Source organism: Nematolebias whitei, chromosome 12, assembly GCF_014905685.2.
Source record: "Nematolebias whitei isolate Nwh7 chromosome 12, NemWhi1, whole genome shotgun sequence".
Classification (NCBI taxonomy): Eukaryota; Metazoa; Chordata; class Actinopteri; order Cyprinodontiformes; family Rivulidae; genus Nematolebias; species Nematolebias whitei.
The window spans coordinates 20,464,435-20,487,241 of record NC_056509.1 but is presented as its reverse complement, the minus strand read 5'-3'; the positions used below and the strand labels follow the sequence as shown (position 1 = coordinate 20,487,241).

At 44.6% G+C, this 22,807-nt stretch overlaps 2 protein-coding genes across 3 annotated transcripts in view; one reads left to right on the top strand and one right to left on the bottom strand.

Annotated features, from left to right (window-relative positions):
* Positions 1–22,807, bottom strand: part of brms1lb (BRMS1 like transcriptional repressor b) — a 340,636-nt gene that overhangs the window by 170,211 nt on the left and 147,618 nt on the right. The window lies entirely within an intron of this gene.
* Positions 11,913–22,807, top strand: part of kcnk13b (potassium channel, subfamily K, member 13b) — a 12,733-nt gene continuing 1,838 nt past the window's right edge. Inside the window, exons 1-2 of the mRNA XM_037685728.1 lie at positions 11,913–12,249; positions 19,040–19,827. Of these exons, the coding sequence (XP_037541656.1) occupies positions 11,913–12,249; positions 19,040–19,827 (1,125 nt within the window). The remainder of the gene's footprint in view (positions 12,250–19,039; positions 19,828–22,807) is intronic.

Here is a 22,807-nt window from a genome sequence, read left to right as displayed (position 1 = left end):
TCAGCTCTCTCTTCACCACGACAGACCTGTACAGCGCCCACTTGACTGCCGAAGCTGCACCTATCCGCCTGTCAATCTCACACTCCATTTTTCCATCATTCGTGAACAAGACCCCAAGACACTTAAACTCCTCCACTTGGAGCAGAACCTCCTCCCCGACCTGGAGAGGGCACTCTACCATTTTCTGGCTCAAGACCATGACCTTGGATTTGAAGGAACTGATCCTCATCCCGGCTGCGTCACACTCGGCTGCAAACTGCTCCAGCGAAAGCTGTAGATCACGATCTGATGAGGCCAATAGGACCACATCATCTGCAAAAAAAAACAGAGAAGCGATCCTAAGGCCACCAAAACGGATCCCCTCAACCTCTTGGCTGCGCCTATAAATTCTGTCCATAAAAGTTATGAACAGAATCGTGACAAAGGGCAACTTTGGCTGAGTCCAACTCTCACTGGGAACAAGCCCAAATTACTGCCGGCAATGCGGACCAAACTCTGTCAACGGTCGTGCAGGGACCTAACAGCCCATATCAAAGGGCCTGTTACCCCATACTCCCAGAGTACCCCCCCACAGGGCTCCCCGAGGGATGCGGTTGAACATGGAGACAACACGCTGGACCGTGTTTAAACAAACGTAAAAGATGCATACCTAGCCGAACCCCGCCGCCACCTAGGACTGTCAGACCACATCTCAATCTTCCTGGCTCCTGCTTACATGCTCCCGCTGAGATGCTCCAGACCGGTACAAAAGAAAGTTAAATGTTGGATCCAGGACAGTGGCCCCATACTGAGAGACTGTTTTGACCGAACAGACTGGCAGGTTTTCCGAGAAGCTGCTGAAAATGGAGGATCGCTTCATCTGAACCAATACGCATCCTCAGTTCTGGGTTACATTAGTACATGTATTGACACTGTCTCCACCATCAGATATGTTAAAAGCTACCCAAACAGAAAACCTTGGCTGAATGCAGAGGTGCGCACCCTGCTGGAAGCCAGAAACACTGCCTTCAGGTCTGGAAGCTCGGAGGAGCTGAGTAGGACAAGGAAAAAGCTGGTTGCTGGTATTAAGAAGGCCAAGGCCACATATGCACAGAGGATCGAGGGTCAATTCATTCTCATAAGACCCTCGGAGCATGTGGAGGGGCATTAAGTGCATAACAGATTACAAAGAAAGGAGCGAACAATGTCACAAAGACCCATCTCTGCCTGATGCCTTCAACAAGTTCTATGCACGTTTTGAAGGCCCGAACAGACCACCCAGCACCAGACTCACCTCACCACCGGATGAAGAGCATCTCAATGTGACCTCAGCAGAAGTAAGGAGTACTTTCAGGAGGATTAATCCACACAAGGCAACCAGCCCAGACAACATCCCCGGTAAAGTGTTGAAAGAATGTGCCAATCAGCTCTGCAAGGTGCTGGCAGACATCTTTAACACCTCACTTAAACTGGAGACAGTTCCCACTTGCCTAAAGACTGCCACCATCATCCCAGTCCCAAAACGCTCTACAGTGACTGGTCTGAAAGACTATCAGCCAGTAGCCCTCACCCCGATAGTCGCTAAATGCTTCGAAAAACTGGTCATGACTCACATTAAAACAACCATCAACATCAACGAGGACCCTCATCAGTATGCATACCGTGAGAACCGATAAACAGAGGATGCCATCTCCTCTGTGGTCCACACTGCGCTCAACCACCTGGAGCAGAAAAACTCTTACGTCCGTATGCTCTTTGTGGATTTCACATCCGCCTTCAACACCATGATCCCCCAAACCCTGATGGACAAACTATACACACTAGGACTAAGATCCTCCAATTACAACTGGTCCTAGACTTCTTAACAAACAGACCACAGTTAGTGAGGATCTACAATCTCCTCCTCCACCATAACCCTCAGCACTGGCTCTCCTCAGGGATGTGTGTTGAGCCCCCTCCTGTTTACTCTGCTCACGTATGATTGTGCAGCTTCCCATCCAGGCTTTCACATTTTAAAGTGTGCAGATGATACAGCGGTGGTGGGATGCATCACAAACAATGATGAGTCCAGCTACAGGCAGGAGGTGGAACATTTGGAGAGCTGGTGCAAAGAGAATAACCTTTACATCAATGTGAAGAAGACAAATGAGATGATTGTGGACTTCAGAAGGAACAAACACAGTACACCCCCCTGAACATAAGAGGATCTGCAGTGGAAGTGGTCTCCAGCTACAAGTACTTGGGTGTACACATGAATGACAACCTCAGCTGGAGCAACAACACCACCAGCCTGATCAAGAAAGCTCATCAGAGACTCTACTTCCTCAGGAGGCTGAGACGAGCTGGTCTGGGAAGCTCAGTCCTCACCTCCTTCTACAGGTGTGCAATGGAGAACATCCTATGCTCCAGCATCAACGTGTGGCATGGAGGCTGCACAGCTGCAGAAAGAAAAGCTTTGCAGAGAGTGGTGAAGGCTGCACAGAAGTCTATTTGAGTCAGTCTCCCCACCATCACAGATATCTACACCTCCAGATGCAGGAAGAGAGCCACCTGCATCATGAAGGACCCCACTCACCCAGCACACACACTTTTTGGCCTGCTCCCCTCAGGAAGGAGGTTGAGGAGAATTAGGTGTAGAACCACTAGACTGAGGAACAGCTTCTACCCTGAGGCTGTTAGACTCATGAATCTCTAACCAAGATAATCACTGTGAAAAAAATCACATCATGTTGCTGCTGATCTGTTTCAATGTTGCTGCTGATCTGTTTCAATGTTGATGTGTTCAGGCGTGCTCATCTGCTTACACAGACTCATGTTCATGTTTGTGCTGATGTTTGACGTAATGTTTTTACTTGTATGTATTAGGGCTTAGTGTATATTTAGTTGATGTTTTTCTTAGTTCATATCTTAGATGTTATCATTGTTTTTCTTTTACATTTTATTGTTGGATGTAACTGGGACCGTGTGTACATAATTTCCCTCCACCACATGTACCACATGAGGTGCAAATGACAATAAAGAATCTCTGACTCTGACTCTGAAGTGTCCCTGGGCAAGACACTGAACCCCTCATTGCCTCCGATGTGTGTCCCATCGGTGCATGAATGTGATAAGGCGCTGAGTAGTCTTTGTATAGATCTAGTAGAGTGCTGTATGAATGGGTAAATGAAGACACAGATTGTGTTGTGTTGTAAAGAGCTTTGAGTATCTCGATAAGATAAAAAGGTGCTATATAAGTACAGTACATGTGCACTACATGTCTGCATGTCGACTCCTGCATATGACTCACTAAAGACCTACAGACCAACAACACAGAGTCAACTTCAGCATGAAGTAATTAATTCACCTGTAGTCTTAATATAGTAGTTATGCTTGCAAAAATATTTAATTTCCAAGTGCTCTTAGATAGCAAGAACACAGTTTGGTGGTTGGCTACCACAACAGTATTTTGATTACACATGACACAACCACCGAGATATTTGGAACCCATCCCAGCAGAATGAGCACAGGGTGCAGTGCAAAATAAATGAAAATATAAATTTTGCACAAACTTATTTCATAAAGAGATCATTTGGTGATCCCAGTAATGAAAACTGCATTTAATCATCCTAATTTACCTTTAAAATAAAGTTTTCCAACAGGTATGTTTTTCCATTGACAGTTTTTTTTTTTCCTCTGCCAGCTGCCGTAGTGTCAAGAAATCTCTTCATATAATGTTTAGCATCATTGTAAAGTTGGGTGAGACATCTTTATTAAAATATAGGGCTGGACTTTGTGATGACATAATTTCAGACCAATAAAAACGTTGGTTACGTACTGTAACCACAGATTCTATGAATATAAGCCTTTGGCCTGTGTATCTCCATGTGCGTAATTACGCGTTGCGTAATTATGTGTACCATGCACAGACGCATGCTGTGTAGTTATGTGTTCTGAACGCATGAACGCCCCGGAAAAGTTTCAACGGGGAGGAAAAATGCTGAAAGGAGCCACGAACCAACCGGTTCACGGCTGAACAGTATGAACAGATTAATAATAACAAGTGAATTGATTATTAATCAAATGAACTGATTGGTAACGATAGTCATGAATTGATTAATGACAATAGCACCAAAATAACAGTCACAACTTCTGACTGATAACAACATCTCACACTGTAATGCATGCAGACAGATGTGAGTTAAACGGGATTACATGAAACAACAATATTCATTCTGTTAGAACAATGAGTACAGAATGTGTCATGGAGCGAGCCGTCACATCACGTAGATAAAAGTGAATAAATGAGCAGGGTATTGACCATGCGGTCGCAGTGCAAATATCTTGCATTGTCATACCATTATGCAAAGCAGTCGAAGATGCGATACCTCTGGTCGAGTGTGCCCTGAGGTTATCAGGAGGCTCTAAATCTGATGCTCTGTAGACTTCAGAAATGGCCTCACACTGCCAGTGTGACAGGCGCTGGGTGGATAACGGGCGACCTGCAGATGCATCTCTATAATGCACAAACAAATGTTGAGTTTGACGCATTGCAGCTGTGTGCGCTATATAACACGTCAACGCCCGCACCTGACAGAGAAGATGGAAAGATGCTTCTTCTTCTGATTGTGTTTGTGTGTGTGTGGGGGGGGGGGGGGGGGGGACCCTCCAACAATATTGCTCTTGATTTAAAGAGCCTGTGATGTTTTAGGCATAAAGGCTGGATTCGGTCTTAGATCAGCTGAGCTGCCGTCAGCCTGAATTCTAAGACATGACAGAGCGACAGAGAGGGCAGATAAATCACTCACCCTCTTAGCGGATGTTAAAGCCTGCAGCAGGGCTGTTTTAATAGACAAGAATTTAATTGGAACCTGATTCAGTGGCTCAAATGGAGCTTTGATCAGGGCCCGCAGGACCAGCGTCAAATCCCACTGTAGAGCGAGTGGGCATGAAAACGGGCCTGCGTCTCTGTACATCTTTTTAAAAACACTTCATCAACGGATGATTAAAAGCTGTTCTGTCCCCGAAAACCTTTGTGACAAGAAGAGATGGCTGCAGCGTATGTTTAATCGTGCTGAACGCCAAATTCTGTCCATCAGTTGCTGCAGAAAGGACAGCACGCCACCTAGTGGACATGAGTTGGCCTCTACACCTTTCTGTGCATGCCTTTTACAAAACGCTCCATCAGAGGATGATTAAAGGCTGTTCTGTCACCGAAAACTTTGTGACAAGAAGAGCTGGCTGCAGCAGACGTTTTAATCGTGCTGAACGCCAAATTTCTGTCCATCAGCTGCTGCAGAAAGACAATATACCGCCTAGCGGACATGAGGTGGCCTCTACACCTTTTTCTGTACACCTTTTACAAAACGCTTCATCAGCGGGTGATTAAAAGCTGTTCTGTCTCCGCAAAACCTTCATGACAGGAAGAGATGGCTGCAGCATACGTTTTAATCGTGCTAAACGCCAAATTTCTGTCCATCAGCTGCTGCATAAAAGACAGCACGTCACCTAGTGGACATGAGGTGGCCTCTACATCTTGCGGGAGACCCATCCTCTCTAAGCGTATCCGCTCAGCAGCCAGACCCACAGGTGCTGGCCTATTTCTGGGTAACTCCTGATCGCTCCTCCCGCCTGGAGGAGAGCATCCTCCCTCCACGACAGTTTCCACGGGCGCCCCGATAACAGGCGTAGTAGAACCGGAACCATGGTGCGTTCACGCACTCAGGAGCCACCAGGAGAGCTGTCAATCCCTCCTCCTGAACTCGGTTAAAAAAAAAAACTAATATCAGAGGAGGTGGGGGAACATGTAAAATCGTTTTGGGCCATGGACTATGAGCAAACATGTCCACCCCCCAGCCGTGGTTCGTCTCGTGGGCTCAGTGAAGCCCATAGTTGACACTGAGCGTTTCCTCGTGTCGCAAACAGGTCCATGGCCGCATTGCCAAATTCCTGCCATGTCTGGGCCATCAGACCGAGGTAGAGGGTCCACTCCCTGTGACGCGGACCGCCCCTGGACATCACATTTGCCTCTTGTACAGAACACCGGGGATGTACACTGCTCTGATGGAGAGCAGATTTTGGTGTGCCCAACACAGTACTTTCCTCGCAATGTGTAACATTTGGGCTGCGTTGATTCTGCAGCACAGGAGCAAAGTGTTGAATCACATTCATAACCGTGCAACCCTCCAGAACGTTTATATGAGCTGATGTGAGAAAAGCCACAGCGCCCCTACAGCTCAAGATAGGCATGTCACCCCCCAACCTGACACCGGTGCGTCTGTGAAGACTGACACGTGTGACGTAGGTCTGCTGACGGGGGCTCCCTCCGACAAACACCAGGGGTTTTCCCAGTGTCGGAGGTCTGCTCTCACGGAGGGAGGAACAGTGATCGTCTGTCTCTTTTTTTGCCTCACCAGATCCATGCGTTGATGACATTGTATTTAACAGCTTTATGATGGAAAATATCTGTTATCACTCTGCCCGGTCTTACGTAGCGGAGCTGGACTCTTAGAGAGTCGATTCTCGTCTGTGATAAACGAATAAACGAGTTTAGCTCCACTCCCAGATAACCATCGTCTGGGCCAGGAGAATCGAACTTTTCCAATTTTATGGCGAAGCCCAGAATTAGCAGGTGTGACGTCAACATCTAAGCCTGAGCCGACATGTGAAGCGGTCTGCCCATGATCGCTTTGTTGAAAAAACTGACAGATCCACATCGGTCTCGTTCCTCCGGTCCCTTTGGAACCAGTAAGTAATGTGAGTAACAACCTGTGTTTTCCTCTTCGTCGGGAACCCCTGGACTTCTGCCTTTAGGGATGAGACCTGGTCTGGTGACAGGACCGTCTCTAAAAACTCCTCTGAACGGAGGGGGTCGGGCTGCAAGTTGCAATATGTAACCCCTGCTATCAGCTTTGGCCATCTATGTCTGGCGAGAAAGTTTGCAGCCACTCTGCGTAACGTCCGTGGAGTGGGCGTGCATTTAGGTGATACGTCATGTTTAAACGGATGTCAGTCAATCCACCGCCTCAACCGCTGTAATGAGCCACGGGAGTGTGTTCCGCGTGACCCACAGGCGAAGCTTTCTCGAAGGGGCTCTGAGCACGTCTGTGTGCTGCGCTTGGCTGTGGGTCCACATTCATGTCTATGTGGCCTGGTGTGTGTTGAGGAGAGGCGTGTGAAAACTGTTGACGCCGCGGGAGTGCGCGTTTGACACCACTGCGGTGAGACACGTGTCGCTCCTGCCGAGAGCGAGATACATTACTGGGCTCGTATAGCGATCTCACGTTTATGTTGACGTAAGCGGCGAGCTCTGAGAAGCTGCGTGCACGCCTTCATAATGCAGCTCCGTATGGGTGAAGGCTGCTCGCGCCATGGGAGAGTGTGTTGCCACCGCTTCGTGAGGGGTGTGCAGCTTGGGCTAAAAAAAAACGAGTTATTCCACTGAGACTCGTTGTACGGGCCACCTTCACTTATGACTGTTGTGTCATGGGGGAGTCTCGCTTTGTTTCGGTGCGACAGTGATTGAAACAACCTTTAAAAGGCCACTGGCTCATTCATGTGTGTGTATGTGGGGGAGGGGGGGTGACGGAGCCGCTGTCAGGTCATCAGAGCTGACAGACTGGCTAAAAAGACACTTTTATCATAAAATGATGTTTTATTCCCACATTTGTGTCATCTTCACACACATCCCTCAAACCGTCATTGAGTCATCTCCCCCTGAGCTCTGCGGTTTGTTGTCCTAGGGCGCCACCTATTGGCGATCTCTGGGAAAAGCTGAACTTCCGGATGCCGGGGATGTCTGACGGGCGGGGCTGGCGTAGCAGAGCGGGGAGGCATTGTGCAGCCGTGGAATGTCTTGAAAATGATCCCTTATTGATGAGGGCCCTCCAAAAAAAAAACTCCCTGCAGCTACTCCGAGAGGGAGGAGGAGTGACGGGCCAGGTGAACTTCTGGGAAACCTCGTCCTCCGGCTGCGATGTGAGATCAGCAGACAACAAAGAGGCGCACTGGTTGAGGATGACGTCAGCTGCCTTGCAGAGGGAGTGTACATCTCCTCCCGCCTCTTGAACGTTGTACGCCAACAGCGTAACGTGCTGTTCACTGCAGCCGCCTGGAACGCACGCTGGTGAGCTCGGTTGGAGGGCGACGTCACCATCTGGTTATGCTTATCCGGAGGCGCGGGATGCTGGTCCAACCTGGACATCTTGCTCCGAAAAGGCCTCCCTCAAGGCTCGGCTACCGGGGGGCACTGAGGGAATTTCCGCTCGGTGAAAACCCTTCCGCTCTGGTAATGGGCATGGATTTGGGAACCGGCGCCCTATTCTACCAGGAACCGGCTGCGGCCTCGTCCCAGTAGGACGTTGCTGCTGGGAACCCGAGGCCAGATGGGATCAGGACGGCGAGCCGGAATGGAGCCCAGAAACCTTCCCGCTAGATCATTCGAACTGGCGGGGAAGGGGAGGGACGGAAAAAGGTCCCTTTGTGTCAGCCGCCTCCTGGATAATGCCGGGCAGCTCCAGAGGAGGGCACCGGAGGCTGGGAGCAGTGTGGCCGCTGATGTGAGACAAGGTGAGGCCCCCTCTACCAACACTACACTCTCCAGGAGGGAATGAGCAGCGGGGGGCTGCTGCTGACATCGCCCGTCCTGGAGGAAACATCCGATTCGCTCCGAGAGTTGGAGGTGAGGAAAATTACAAGATGGTGTCGTCCAGTGTGTAGCGACCTGTCACTGAGAAATACTCTTCGGCGCTTACCTTGAAACAAGACTGGTCGTCTGTTTCTCCTCGGGGAGGAAAACTCACCGGGACGACAGGAGGTTGACGTGGAGGGCCACATGCAGTCTTAACAAAGGTTGGTCAGCTAGACAACTTTCCTTCTTTGTTCTTCTGACAGCGCTATTAGTTTGCTGAAGAAAAATGGGAGCCGATTACCCGCTCTTAACGTAATTTATACGGACCGGGTGGGGCCCACACAGCAGGTGGGCATGGGCTAAATTTTTCAGTGTAATGCTTCGCATGACGGGATAAACCCACTAAGCGACAGCCTTAAAGGGCGAAGCCTATATGAAATAGAACAATGCGTTTTCAAACGGGAACTCTCTGGCTTGTTTCCAGGGGATAAATCACTAAATTTCATTACATTACATGTAATTTTGAAGGTTTTAAGTTGGAGAATTTGTCAAAATTAACTAATATTGAAAAAAGCAATGCTTATCCTGACTCATTTTGCCAACGTGGGTCACAAACATTTTCTTCATCCATTTTTTCTTATTTTAACTGTTCCTATAACTAAACAAAATAAGAACTGATAATAAGAGGGACTGAAGAAAAGCTGCTGCAGGAACCTGGACGTCCAAGCGCTGAGCATGAAGCTGGAAGTTGAAGCCACAAAAGGCCAAAGCGACCCCTGTAGGCTGGCTGCAGTACATTTTTTAAGTCCTGCCTCTACATGTAAACAATTTGGACACTTATTCACTGTCTCGACTCTCATCAGTTTTGTACCACAACGCACCAGTTAAAGGCCTTCCCACTGCCAGCACCCACCTCCACTCAGCTGGTTTATGAGACCACCTTGTTTGTGTTTCCAAGAGGACTGCTCCTAGGAACAATTTGGATGTAAGCAGACAGCAGCTGTTGATTGGCCAGCGGAGTGACATCATTGAATGACCCACCCAGAAACACTGCAACTACTGAACCACCATTTATCTGAGCATGTTGTGTGTGGTGTTTTTGATAGTTTCTGGTATGGAAGCTTCAAAAATAGTGCCATGGACCAATGATGAGGTACAGACCTTCCTAACTTTATTGGTCGATGTTTGGATTCAACGTGAGCTGGACCACGCCGCAAGAAATCAGAACATTTATCGAGAGGTATCGGAGCAGTGGTGTAGTGTACGTGATACCCGGGCATACGGAGTATAAACTTTAAGAATTTCAGTATACCCACTTAAACGTGCTCAATGATTCATGACATATCATTAGGCACGTGTCATTGATACGTTAAACGGCAGTTAAACGCTTCCGTAACAATCTATTGGTATGCAGTGATTTTCTTGGATACTGTTTTATAAATTATATAACGTGTTTAATACAAAGACAACTGTTGTACAAAGTTTGTTGTTCAAGCATCAGAGAAATTTGGAAATGTTCAATATGCTTAAAAATCAAAATACATGTAAATTGACGATTACACTGCACTAACCAGTGTACTTTGGTTTCTAAGCACAGTATACTCACTACAAAAATGTAGACGACACCACTGTATCAGAGATGATGGCACAGCATGGCTACACCCCGACTCTCAGTGCCGGGATAAGCTAAATAAATGAAGTCAATTACAGGGTGAGTAAGGACTGCAATAGGCGGAGTGGCTCGAACACAATGATCTGTTACAATACTGCTCACTTTGCATTGACAATCTTGCCCACAAAATGGGGAAACAAGTCACAGCGGTAAATCACCTACACCTGAGAAGAACCGACAAGACGAGAGTGGATGGCGTCACACTTTTAGTGAGCAGACACTGGTTCCAAAAATATACCGTGACTGCTCCCAACAAATTAATTTTTTGCTTCAATTTTGGACATCCATCCATCTATCCATTATCATACCCACTTCTTCCTTTTTGGGTTGTGGGGGTCACTGGTGCCCATGTCCAGTCATCACTGTGCGAAAGCCGGGGGACATCCTGGACAGGTCTCCAGTCCATAACAGGGATACATAGAGACAAATAACCATTCACTTTCTCACTCACACCTATGGACAATTTAGAGTTACCAATCAGCCTAACATGCATGTTTTGGTTTGTGGGAGGAAACCCACATGGAGAGAACATACAAACTCCACCTAGAAAGGTTCCAGCCGGAATTTGAACTGGTGGCCTTCTCGCTGAGAGGCAGCAGCTCTACCAAATGTGCCACCATGTTGCCAGTTTTGGACAATGGACATAATAGTCACTTTGGTGATCTTTACTGATGATGATGGTGGGACATAAACAAAACTTAAAACCGTATTTTTCAGGGTTGCTTGAAAACAGAACAGTGTTGAGAAACATCTACTAACGTTACAGCGAGAGTGACTGGCAGCAGATCATCTGATCCTGGTTTTCCTTTTGCTTCTTCTAGTTTTTACAGCAAAACGTGAGTTTTCTGTCCGATTAGATTATTACAAAGTAAATCCCGAATTACTGTTGGAGTTAAGGAAAGAAAGTTGACGGATTGTTGGATTGGAGGCACCCTTTAAAAAGTCTTCAGGAATATTCTTGTTTGTTATAAATAAAGGTTGAGAGGTTAGAACTTGGAGGTTCAGGTTTATTTACACCATCATCAAGAGCCTGCCTTGTTGCTCTGCGCGTGCGTCTGTGGCTGGACACGTTTGGTTCAGTTTCCAGAAATAGCTCTTTTGGCGCCTCTCTGATGGTGAATAATTTATTTGCCGCCGTGACATTTGCTCACACCGTCCCTGGATAACTACGGCGCGAGGCCTGAATCCCTCATCAGTGCGCGCGAAAGGTCGCGCGGTATTGATCTGAGCGTGCAAACACGCGCGATATTGTCAGAATCAAACCTCCAAAGTTTGGATCGAGTCACGCGCGGAGCCTCGTTATCAGCACCTTTTGTGAGAAATTACACCTGGCATCAGCGCGCGCGACGACAGGGCGCGAGTTCAGCTGTTTACTGCTCTTCATCCGCCGTGCGTAAAAGACGCGCAGCGGGGCGGGGACTGCTGGAGAGGCAGCACCTCTGCAGCTACAGGTTGCTCTGATACCCCCCCCCCCCCCCCTCCTCTGACATCTGCTCAACCCAGACCCTCATCAAACAGATGGGTGGACCCGAGCCGAGAGGTTCGGGCTGCTCCACCTGCCTCTGAGATGAAAGCACGCGCAGACGGGCTGTTTCTCCGAGGAGCGCGCGTTTTGAGCCACACCACCATGATGCCCCGCACGGAGACATAATAATGGCATTCAGGAGCGGCTGCTGCTGCGGCTCGGGTCCCATCAACGAGGACAACGCGCGCTTCCTGCTGCTGGCGCTCTTCATCATCCTCTACCTCCTCTGCGGCGCCGCCGTCTTCTCGGCGCTGGAGCAGCCCAAGGAGCGCGAGGCGAAGGCGCGCTGGACGCAGAGGTTCGAGCGCTTCTCCCAGAAGCACAACCTGAGCGAGAGGGACTTGAAGAACTTCCTGAGGAACTACGAGGAGGCGAACGTGGCCGGGATCCGCGTGGACACGATCCGAGCCCGGTGGGACTTCACGGGAGCGTTTTACTTCGTGGGGACTGTGGTGTCGACCATCGGTGAGAGGAACAGATGTTTGTCACATCTGTCAGATCCTTCAGTCTCTTACAACCAATAAACCACTGAGCTCATAAAAAACTAATTCATTATCCATCCATCCATCCATCCATCCAACCATCCATTATCTTTACCCGCTTCTTTTATTGAAGTAAATAATGTGACAGTTTGAAAAGCTCCTTCTTTGCTTTCTGCGTGTACAAATATACAAATCCTGAATAACACAAAGGCATGCTTCATAATCTGAGCTTTAACTCTACAGTTTTTTTTTTTAACAAAAAAAGACAGAGGCACTGGGACTTTGCTTCTTGTCTAAGATGTTTCGACTCTTGCTGAGATGTTTTCTCGACTCAAACTGGAATGTGGAGCTTTAAAAGTCCTTGATGACTGAGAAGCTCCACAAACAGTCACACTTTTCCAGTTTTGGTCACTCGTACTTTTGTACAGGAAGAAGTCGCCTGCTGGGTGTCTTCATGTCCTCCCTGGCAACTGCCCAAACACAATTTCATTTTATAGTCTCATTGCTGCTGTGTGTAGTTTGTAATGTTTGCTGCAATCTTAATCTTAATCTATGACTTCTGGCTAATTTAACCATGCACGCTTTTAACACCTATCCCAATAATCCGAGCCTTAAACGTGACCACGTTCTATCCACATAATCCCAGCCCTAAATTTCACCTTTATTTTAGTCATTTTCTTTTTTAAACAAAGTCGTTAATTTTTCGTTTTTCCCCCAGTCATCCCAACCATAAATCCCAACATTAGTCCAGTCCTACTGTTCCCCTCCCATCTTCCTGTCTCTTGATCTTCCCTGTCACCTTTTTGATCCATTGTTATACAGAATAACAGACATGGTGTGAACCCATCGTGCCCAGCTGCTTGTACAACTACTCATCAAACACTTTATCTGAACTCAGTCAGGGCCACCATCTGCCCTGATCTCATCTGTTGCTCTCTAGTCCAAACTTTAAACAGTTAACCAGCATTAGGCGACGATAAAATCTCATAAAAAACCCTAACGATCCTATAGGGCAAGCAAAGGCAACTCAACTGGTGGGTATAGGTGGAGACAAAGAGGAGCAAAAGTCCAAACTAAGCACCACGATGAGTCCAACCAAAGGACTGCCGTGAATCAGAACTCTGCGATCAGCGCTTCCATTCTGGTCCCATTCTTCTGTTCTGTCTCTGGAGGGACTTCAGTTTTGATGACTGACAGTTCAAATCTGAAGAACAGAGCCGTGGGACTCGCTCATTGCACTTTATCCAGAACAGTGGATTTGGAGCTGGATGTAACGAGGAGATTCTTGACAAAGAGAAATGATGTCCTCGACAGCCTGCTGCACTTCACTTTCCTGTAAAATATCAAAGACGGTGTCTCGTTTTTACCTCAAATCTTTTCTCATTTTTACTCAACGTTTTTTACTGAGCTGTCTCCTGCCCCCCCCCCCCCCCCCCCCAAAAAAAAAAGACCGTCATTGTTCCATGCAGACAATATTAAAATGTTGGTCTAAAGGGCAGTTAACTAATGCATAACTGGATAAAAATCAAAAAGTCTCTCCATAGGTTTGTATGTGACCATTAATTTTCAATTCACATAATTAAAATAAATCCAATTATTAGTTTTCAAGCTTTATTCTTACTTATTTTGCCTCTTTTTATCCATGTAAAAAGAAAAGAGGCAGGTTTTGTGTCATGATGATGAACTGCAAATGCCACATTCTGATAAAACTATTTTCAGTTCGTTAGTGACGCCAATCAACTCGAGTTTAAATAATCCAATAACAGAAACATTTATTGTTTTGTTCAATGAGACTGGTGACTGAGTATTTTCTACCAGATATTTGTCATGTCATGCTCTACACATGCAGCATACAACAAGAATGTCCGTCTAACCCTGCACGTACAATCTGACAAGAAACTTGTTTTGAATTCAAGATTTTATTCTACTCTATAGTTTTTGTGTGGATAACATTTAGTATGGTAATAAGAACGCTTTAGACGTGATTGGAGCTTTTTTTAAGAAGTGTTCAAGCAGCTAAAGTGCTCTTCTCTGTTTTATAGTTTCTGTTCAGACCAGACAGTTACTTTATTTTAATATAAATCAAGCTCAAAAACACATAAACCTCTACTAGTATCGCTTTCTTTCAAATAAATAAAACTAACGGAATCAGCTGTGATGATTAAATACATTTGTTTTTCTAACTCGTTAGTGCAGATACAGAAAAGACAACTTATAAACTTTAGGAGTTTCTTCATGCTTGGCTTGAGCCTCATAAGACGACACGGTCAAAATACAACTATTCTGTGGTGGTCAGGACACTTTGGTGACTATAATTGTTCAAAATATAAAATCCATACAAATATGAATACAAAGGCAAATTTAAACAAGTTCAAGATTTTCATCTTTACTTGTTGACTGCAGCCCATGTGTCCTGTAACTGGTAAAAGTACAGGCAGTTAGTAAATGGCACGGTTCTGTAGCAAACAAGTCAAAATAAAGACAGTTCATGCAACCGGAGTTGTTCAATTCTCCACATTTGGGTTTGTTCTGAGGTAACTTTGACCTCAGCGTTGCTCATATTAGCTTTTAGCTTGTCAGTCCAGCCAGAATGAGATAATTTCACTTCCCTCTAAAATATGTGGTTGGTGTCAGCAAACTTGTTGTTTTTGTCTCCTCGTGCGACTTAGCTTCTGTAGCCTCTAGCTACTAGCTTTTATTACTTTTAGCTAGTGGTGTAACGGTACATGTGGGTGTATCGAACCGTTTCGGTACAGCATGTTCGGTTCGGTCCACGTATGCACCGTTTCGGTTATTTTTTCACTCATTAAATTTTATTAACAAGAGATTATGTGCCATGGAACTAAACTTCCTACACGTGTTTCAGCACGGTGCTATTATCTTGCAGCACGCGTAGCATTAGCATCCTAACAGGCAACAAACAAGCCATCTCGTTGTGGTCTCCTGTTTGGGAACATTATGGCTTTCTTGTTAAAAGACAAGTGAACAAATCCAAAGCTGTGCGTCGACGTTGTTTCACGGAGATTGGATCTGCAGCAGCAACACGTCGAACTTGTTAACGCTCTTGAAACAACATCATCCGAACGTGAACATAGTTTGGTTCAAAGAGCGATAACAGCAGCATTTAAACAACTTTTATCAGGTAATTCAGATCGGTCCAGAGCAATAACACAAGCTGTAGGAGTTTTTTTTAAAGCTCTGGATCTACGGCCGAATGTTGTTGATGCGCCGGTTTTAAAGTTATTGAGCCCCGCTGCCTACGACATCCATCACGTCAACACTTCAGCCAAAAAGTTGTAGCAGCACTTTATGTAAAAGCTAAAACTGATATTGTCAACAAGCCCTGGACCAGATTTAAAGCCCTGCCACATGCATGATGAGCGAGAGAGAATATTTAACCACCTCATATGATGACCGTGTAAGAAGAGGTATTGTATTATTGTGATCTAATTAACTTTTTTAATTTAAAATTCTAATATTCTGATGCATGCTCAAGCTTCTTAATCTTATTAATGCATTTTTTTTTATCTCTGTGTTATTTGCAGTCTGAGGATGACAGCAGCTGAGTCTTCTTCATCCACCAGATCACCTCCAGCTAAGAAGTCTGTAATGACCGAATTTGTTTACTTGGCATATGTTCAAAATAAACATTTTGTAAGTCATTATTTTTGTACCGAAAATTAATCGAACCGAGCCCTTCTTGAAACTGAACTGAACCGAAATGTGATTTTAACGTACTGTTACACCCCTACTTTTAGCTGATCTTTTGGTGCTTTTCAGTAGCCTTTTTTCTGATATGCTTTTGGCTTTTAGCCATCATTTTTGATACTTGAAGTTTTTAGTTAACGTTTTGCCACGTTTAGCTTTTAGCTAGCATTTTGCCAATTTTATCTGTCTTTTGCTACTTTTTGCTTCTAACTAGCTTGTTGTTGGGTTTTACTAGCATTTTTCTACTTTTAGGTAGCACTGAACTAGTTTTAGCTTTAGCTAACATTACGTTTAGCTAGACTTTAGCTAGTTTGAGCTTTTAACCTGTGTTTTTCTAGTTTTCAATATCATTCTGCTACTTTTAGTTAGCATTTTCCCCTTTTAGCTAGTGTGGTGCTGGTTTTGCTTTAATAACTCAGCTTCAGGTTTTTTTGGGAAACTTCAGCGATATCATTCAGCCCTCATGGTTGACGCTGCATTTTAGCAAAAATAAAAGCCTTTTCTCTAGTTGTTCAGTCTTTCTACAGAAGTTTACCTCTAACACGGTCAGATCTCAGAATGAGACAAAGATGCAGGCAGACACGAGGAAGCTCAAGTAAAAGAAAAACTGATTAACGAATATAAAGGCCGACGTGACGGCAACAAACTTACACAACGCAGCAGGGAACAACTCAGGAAGCACGAGAGGAGTGAGACATCAGACTGGGAGTCGAGACAATGAACCGACGGTGAAATGGCGATTCGAAGTAGTTTAAATAAAGACTGAGGAAGAGTGGAAAGTGGCAACACCGGAGTGATTAATAATGTGGAACAGGTGTGTGGACAGGTGACTGGGAAGCAAAGTGAGAGTCTGACGGAGGGTGGAGATGAGAACTGACAGAGAACAGAATATAAACCTTAAGGAGAAATAAACTAAAACAACTGAAAAGACACCAACTATGACAACTTGAAAAGATCTGAACTGTCCCTTTAAAGTCTGTTTGTTTTTTTTCCTCGGGCTTGTTCAGTTCTAGTTCTGTTTTCGTCACTCAGCGTGTAAGGAGCCTTAAAATAGCAACACCTGGAGCACCTATTTTAATAAATAAAATGTATTGACTGCATTTTTTTTTTTTTACATCAGCACATGAATTTTTCATGTCTCACAGAAAGACAATAGTCGTCTCGCTCGTGTGTCCAGAAGCAGGAGAATAAGACCAAAACGGTGTTCAGAGATGCAAAAAGAGCCAAAAGCAAATCGGTTACTGTCCAACCAGGTATGAAACAGGGCTGCTCCAAGGTTCAGCATAAATATAGATTGAGATTATTGCTTCTTTTTCTGTGAATGAACCAAATCAGTCGAGTCCCGGAGGCTTTAAGCAAGAGATGAGAATAATAACTCTCATAAAGGAAGTTTGCTTTAAAAAGAAAAGTCAGTAATGTGTTGTAAAACCCAGAAACCCTCATTTACACCAACCACATTCAGGACTTTAGTTCCTGACACCACACTAATTTCTCTCATATCTCCCAGATAACATCATTACTGTCATATTTTATCAAATGGTCAAATAGCTCATCACCATCACATTTCAATGGGTTAGTGAAAACAAAAAAAAGACCCGAAGGTGAGAAAAACAAATCTATAATATCCAGCTCATTTGGTTTTATTGTCGTGTTTGGGAGAAACCTCCGGCTCAATTAGCACCTCGACAACTGATCTGAACGAAGAAGCAATCAAAGCCTCCACAAGAAGCCACCCTTTAGCAAAGCCAATTAGTTCATTCACAGCTTATGGTGGGTTTTTTATCATTGTAACAGACTGTAAAGATTTGCTTTCGGAAAAAGGACTTCTGTTTTATCCTCATTTACAGCTGCTCTACCTGCAGTAATTATTTAATTTGTTACATAACAAAAACTTTTCCCAAAGGGGGGAAAAAAATCAAATGGGGAAAATAAAAATACAGTTGGTAAAACAGAAAGCACTTTGAAATTACGTGGAATAATTGAGGGGTGAAAAAGATGGAAACAGGTTGAAGGAGAGGATATCCATGTTTTAGTGGAGAAAGCTAGTTGCAGGAGGACAATCATGGGAAAAACAGAGAGAAGTAATTGGCCATTTTTAGTGACTGGATGTGCATTTTGTTTAAAAGAAAAAGCAGCTGGAAGTGGTTATCACAACCATTCTGGCTAAAATGAATCCCGTGGCTCATTTGCAAAAGCCTTAAAGAAAATCGAGGTTCTCTCTAAACCCTGCGTTTGTCGGCTGAAAGTAGTCCTTTGTGTTGATTACATTTTTTATTCTGTCCTTTCGTTCAACGCCGTTTATTCATTATGAGGAGAAACTGAGCAATTCAAATAAAAACCTCTCACTGGACGGCCACTGCTGGGGACTAGTTGGCGAACGCCCCTTTCAAGGGAGTCTCCAAAAGGTCTCAAAGCGTTCATGAGTCTTACAGTGTTGCTGCTTGAAGTTTAACATGAACACCTGTGCACATTTTTTTTCCCTTAAATAGTCACAGAGTTGTTGTAGGGATCTCAAACCTGCCTTAATCCCTTCTCAATCTGGTTTCCTATAGATGTGTTTTCACACCCGACTGAGGTCTCCTACTATAATTTACTGAAAACATCCAAGGCTACAACACTAAATGTCCAGGTCCAAACACCTCAACTATGATAAATATGATCATTTAAAACGTGGTCTAAATTTCCTTAACTTCAGTTTAAAGTGTACTCAGAAGATTAAACCATAAATATGGGGGCAAATGCAAAGATGGGTACAAAGTAGGCTACAGTAGGTACGATGTGGGCAACGAAATAATCTGCATGGTCTAGAATACTGTGTTGCAAGTGTGCACAGGAAAAGTTTTGTGATTTTCAAAACCTAGCCATGTATAATGCAGTCACATGACTTACTAGTTGCAAATACTCATAATTCTGTGAGACTGCAAATGAAAATGAGCATATCTTCTCATAATGTTCTCTCGAGCTTTGATTCACCAACTTCAGCCCAATGAGATACTGTCATGAACATGACCCTGTCTTGTCTTGTAGCAGAACTGTCAGCTCACTGCAGAATGTTTGTGTGCCAGGGTTTGGGATGACCACTCCTGCCACCGTCGGAGGGAAAGTCTTCCTGATGTTTTACGGCCTGCTGGGTTGCGCCGCCACCATCCTCTTCTTCAACCTCTTTCTGGAACGGGTCATCACCGTTATCGCCTTCGTCCTCAAGTCCTTTCATGAACGACGCCGTAATAAGGCTGTGCTCCCGCAAAATGGACGCCGCGCCTCTGAAGGAGGCAGAGCAGGTGGAGCGGAGGCAGGTGTAGTGGGAAAGGGCCAGCACCTCGCCGGTTGGAAACCCTCTGTTTACTGCGTCATGTTTATCCTGGGAGCGGCGGCCATCTTGGTGTCCTGTTGTGCCTCGCTGATGTACTCAGCGGCTGAAGGCTGGGAATACCTGGACTCACTCTACTTCTGCTTTGTGGCCTTCAGCACCATTGGGTTTGGGGACATGGTGAGCAGCCAGCGAGTGGTCTACGAGGGCCATGCCACGGTTGCGTACCGGGTCGGTAACTTCTTCTTCATCCTGACCGGCGTCTGCTGCATCTACTCTCTCTTCAATGTCATCTCCATCGTCATCAAGCAGGTCCTCAACTGGCTTCTCAGAAGGCTGGAAGTCCCGTGCCGCTGCTGCTTTCCAAGGAGGGGCCAGCACTCGCACCGGCACCCCCGACGTAACGTGGTTGCCCCAGGCCACCTCCGAGCTCGCAGGGACCCTTCGATTGAGACGGACGCAATCAATGAGAGCGAGACCGACACGGGGCGCAGGATGTCTGGAGAGATGATTTCCATGAGGGACTTCCTGGCAGCCAACAAGGTGAGAAACTCAGGGCAGGAAAAGGTCGTCTCACACCCTCTGTGACATTTTGCCATCTGATGGAATCACACTTGTAATTACATGTCAGATCTGAAGTCACTTTGAACTGTAGTTCACTTTGAGGCCTTGAGCAGCAGAAGGAACATTAACTGATAAGTCCCTGCTTCTTCCTCAGCCCTCATTATCGTCACTTTTAACATTCAAATTAAAGAAGCTATAAATGCTGTGAGCCAGAATCTTCATTAACATGACACAAAACGACACCAGAAACAAACAAGTACAAAAGCAATTGCTATTATTGTGTCGGCTGACTTTTTTGGTCTATTAAGGTTCTAAAATGAGTGGTTCTTGTGTTTCAGCTAGTTTCATCTTTCACTGTCATGACTCTTGGAGATGATTTTTGACGGTAATGCCCTGACCAGTGGATGTTCCTTTATGCAACATTTTCAGCTTGAATCAATTGTCAGCATGACTGTCTTGATTTCTGATTAACATAAAGCCTTGCTTTTCTTCAGTGTGAATTTGAAATAAATATCACAAAGAAACAAGCATTTCTAGGTCAAAATTACTAAAGATATTTTGAGCAAAAGAGGCGTCTTTATCTCAAAAGAACATCTTGACAATACATTTTAAAATTCTTCTTAGCTTCCAGACAAAAATCATAACCAACGTTGCTGAATATTCACTTAGGCTGTGTTCATACAATCCCTTACTCACTGCATTATGAGCGCACTAAATAGGAAACATGGTTAGCTCAGAGATCTCGAACACTACCTGAGTGCAGCAATAATTCATCAACGTTTGCCAAGTATTCACAGTTAAGTATTGAATAAATAAATCCCATCAAGATACTCTGGAATACACACTTGGATCTAAGGCAGTAGTCACATAATTTTGCTGGTTTTGGTTAAGAAAATGTAAATAATTTTTTCAACAATAATAATAAAAATAACGATTCAACCGTTTGTTTTTGGGTTTTTTTGCTCTAAAATAGTTATTGAATCAAGTGTTTACAAAATGTAGGTGCACGTAGATGTTTAACAACGTGTTAAATACACAAGAATGCAAAAAATGGCATCTACTTTATTCACATATTTCTGGGGACGGACCCCCCCCCCCCCCCCCCCAACATTACAAGTACTTCTGGCACCAGTGGTGCAAATATATGACAGGAGACTGGACGATGATTTTGTGTATGAAGGCAAAACTGGAGATTGATGCAACAGAGCTTCGTGCCATGAATGTATCCTGTCTCTTTTTGTTGGACGTTTCCAACCAAACAACTGTACTTGAACATAAGCTATTGAACCAGAGAGCACTAAATATCACTTTGTGTTCATAAACAGACAAAAACTGAACGTGAACACATCTCAATGAGTGACGCATGCTATGCTTGTTTGTAATACAGCACGATGTCCCAACCACTGCCTGTATTTATAGTTGTTGTTTTTTTTGTTCCTAAGTTTCATTCAAGGAGTCAAATGAGGTCTTAAAAAGTCTTAAATTTGACTTGCAGAAACCTTGATTTCACATTTTATGAATATACTTTAGAGGTCAAATACACACTGACGCCGTTATCTGCCAAGCAGTAGGAATTAGCTCCTGTGATTGAGGTGTGGGGTGTGGAAGTACACAATATCCCACATACAAGAAATGGATGAAATCACTGATTAACTCAGCTCCCACATATGAAACTTAATATTCATGTTTTAGTTGTTAATGTCTGGGGAAACATTAATCGACAGGCCACCATCAATCACACATTAATGATGTAATTTGTGGTACAACGATGTTACATTAGAAAAATAATGAGTAAAAATTAAAACAAGCAAAGAGCTGTAGCATAAAAACCACTTTTGCACCGAAACCTGTTAATTATTGACCGGACGTTTACTGCTCTGCTGCGACTCTTTCCCATTCCATCTCCGGTTGTTCGGCATGTCAAATAAAAGGACAGAACGTTAGTCTTCTGCTTTTGTGTGGGTGCTCCATCTTTGTATTGCACTGTTATCATGCAGTCCTGTTCTAGCCCAGTTTCTGTTGCAGGTATAATAACATATGTGTCATAGAGGCAATATTACACTGATTATGTGGTTTTTGCAGACCTTGTTTTTAAATTTCCATTGGTAGTTCATTGGCGTTTATATGAAATCCAGCAATGCAGCACCTTCCCTGAAGGTGGTGTAGAGGTGTACATTGAGTTCAATTTGTCTCTTTGTGTTTTTTAATGTAAATACTGTGAAACAACAAAGACTGATTGTAGTACATTTTATCCAGACAGTTGTGTTGCCCTGGGGGAGTGGGCACACTAGAACACAGCCCTTACAAATAGCAACCATTTACTGTACCTTCGGGGACGTTTCTTGTCAGTTTGACAACTCTAAGTCTGAAGATGTGTTTTTTACCTTGTGTCATGCAAAAAGGCTTCCTGTCCTCTGCTGCTTCGCCTCAGCCCCTGCATCAAACGTTAGGTTTGAAACTTTGTCTTCCGGAGAACCGTTTACCGTAAAGTTGATATTAGAAGAAGTGTCTTTTCAGCTACACACACAAAAAAAAGAATACCAGAAATGTATGTAAAAAAATGATGGTACCACTTTATAATATTTCAGTTTCAAATTATTGTAGTTTATTTGTATAAAGCCAATTCACAACAAATGTCATCTTAGGACACTGTACAGGAATATTACTAAAATGTCAATTAGTGTAAGTTATCTATCTAAGGAGTAACAAAGATTGTGTTGAGTCCTCTTTATTACAGTCTCCCATCCTGAGCAGCACACAGGCGACAGTGGAAAGAAAAAACTCTCTTTTAACAGGAGGAAACCTCCAGCAGAACCAGGCTCAGGACAAGCGGCCATCTGCTTTGACCGATTGGTTTGAGAAGACAGGAATGAGAAACGAGCACAGAATGACAGGTCCAGGTGTAGGTCCAGGTGTAGGTCCAGGTGTAGGTCCAGGTGTAGGTCCAAGTGTAGGTCCA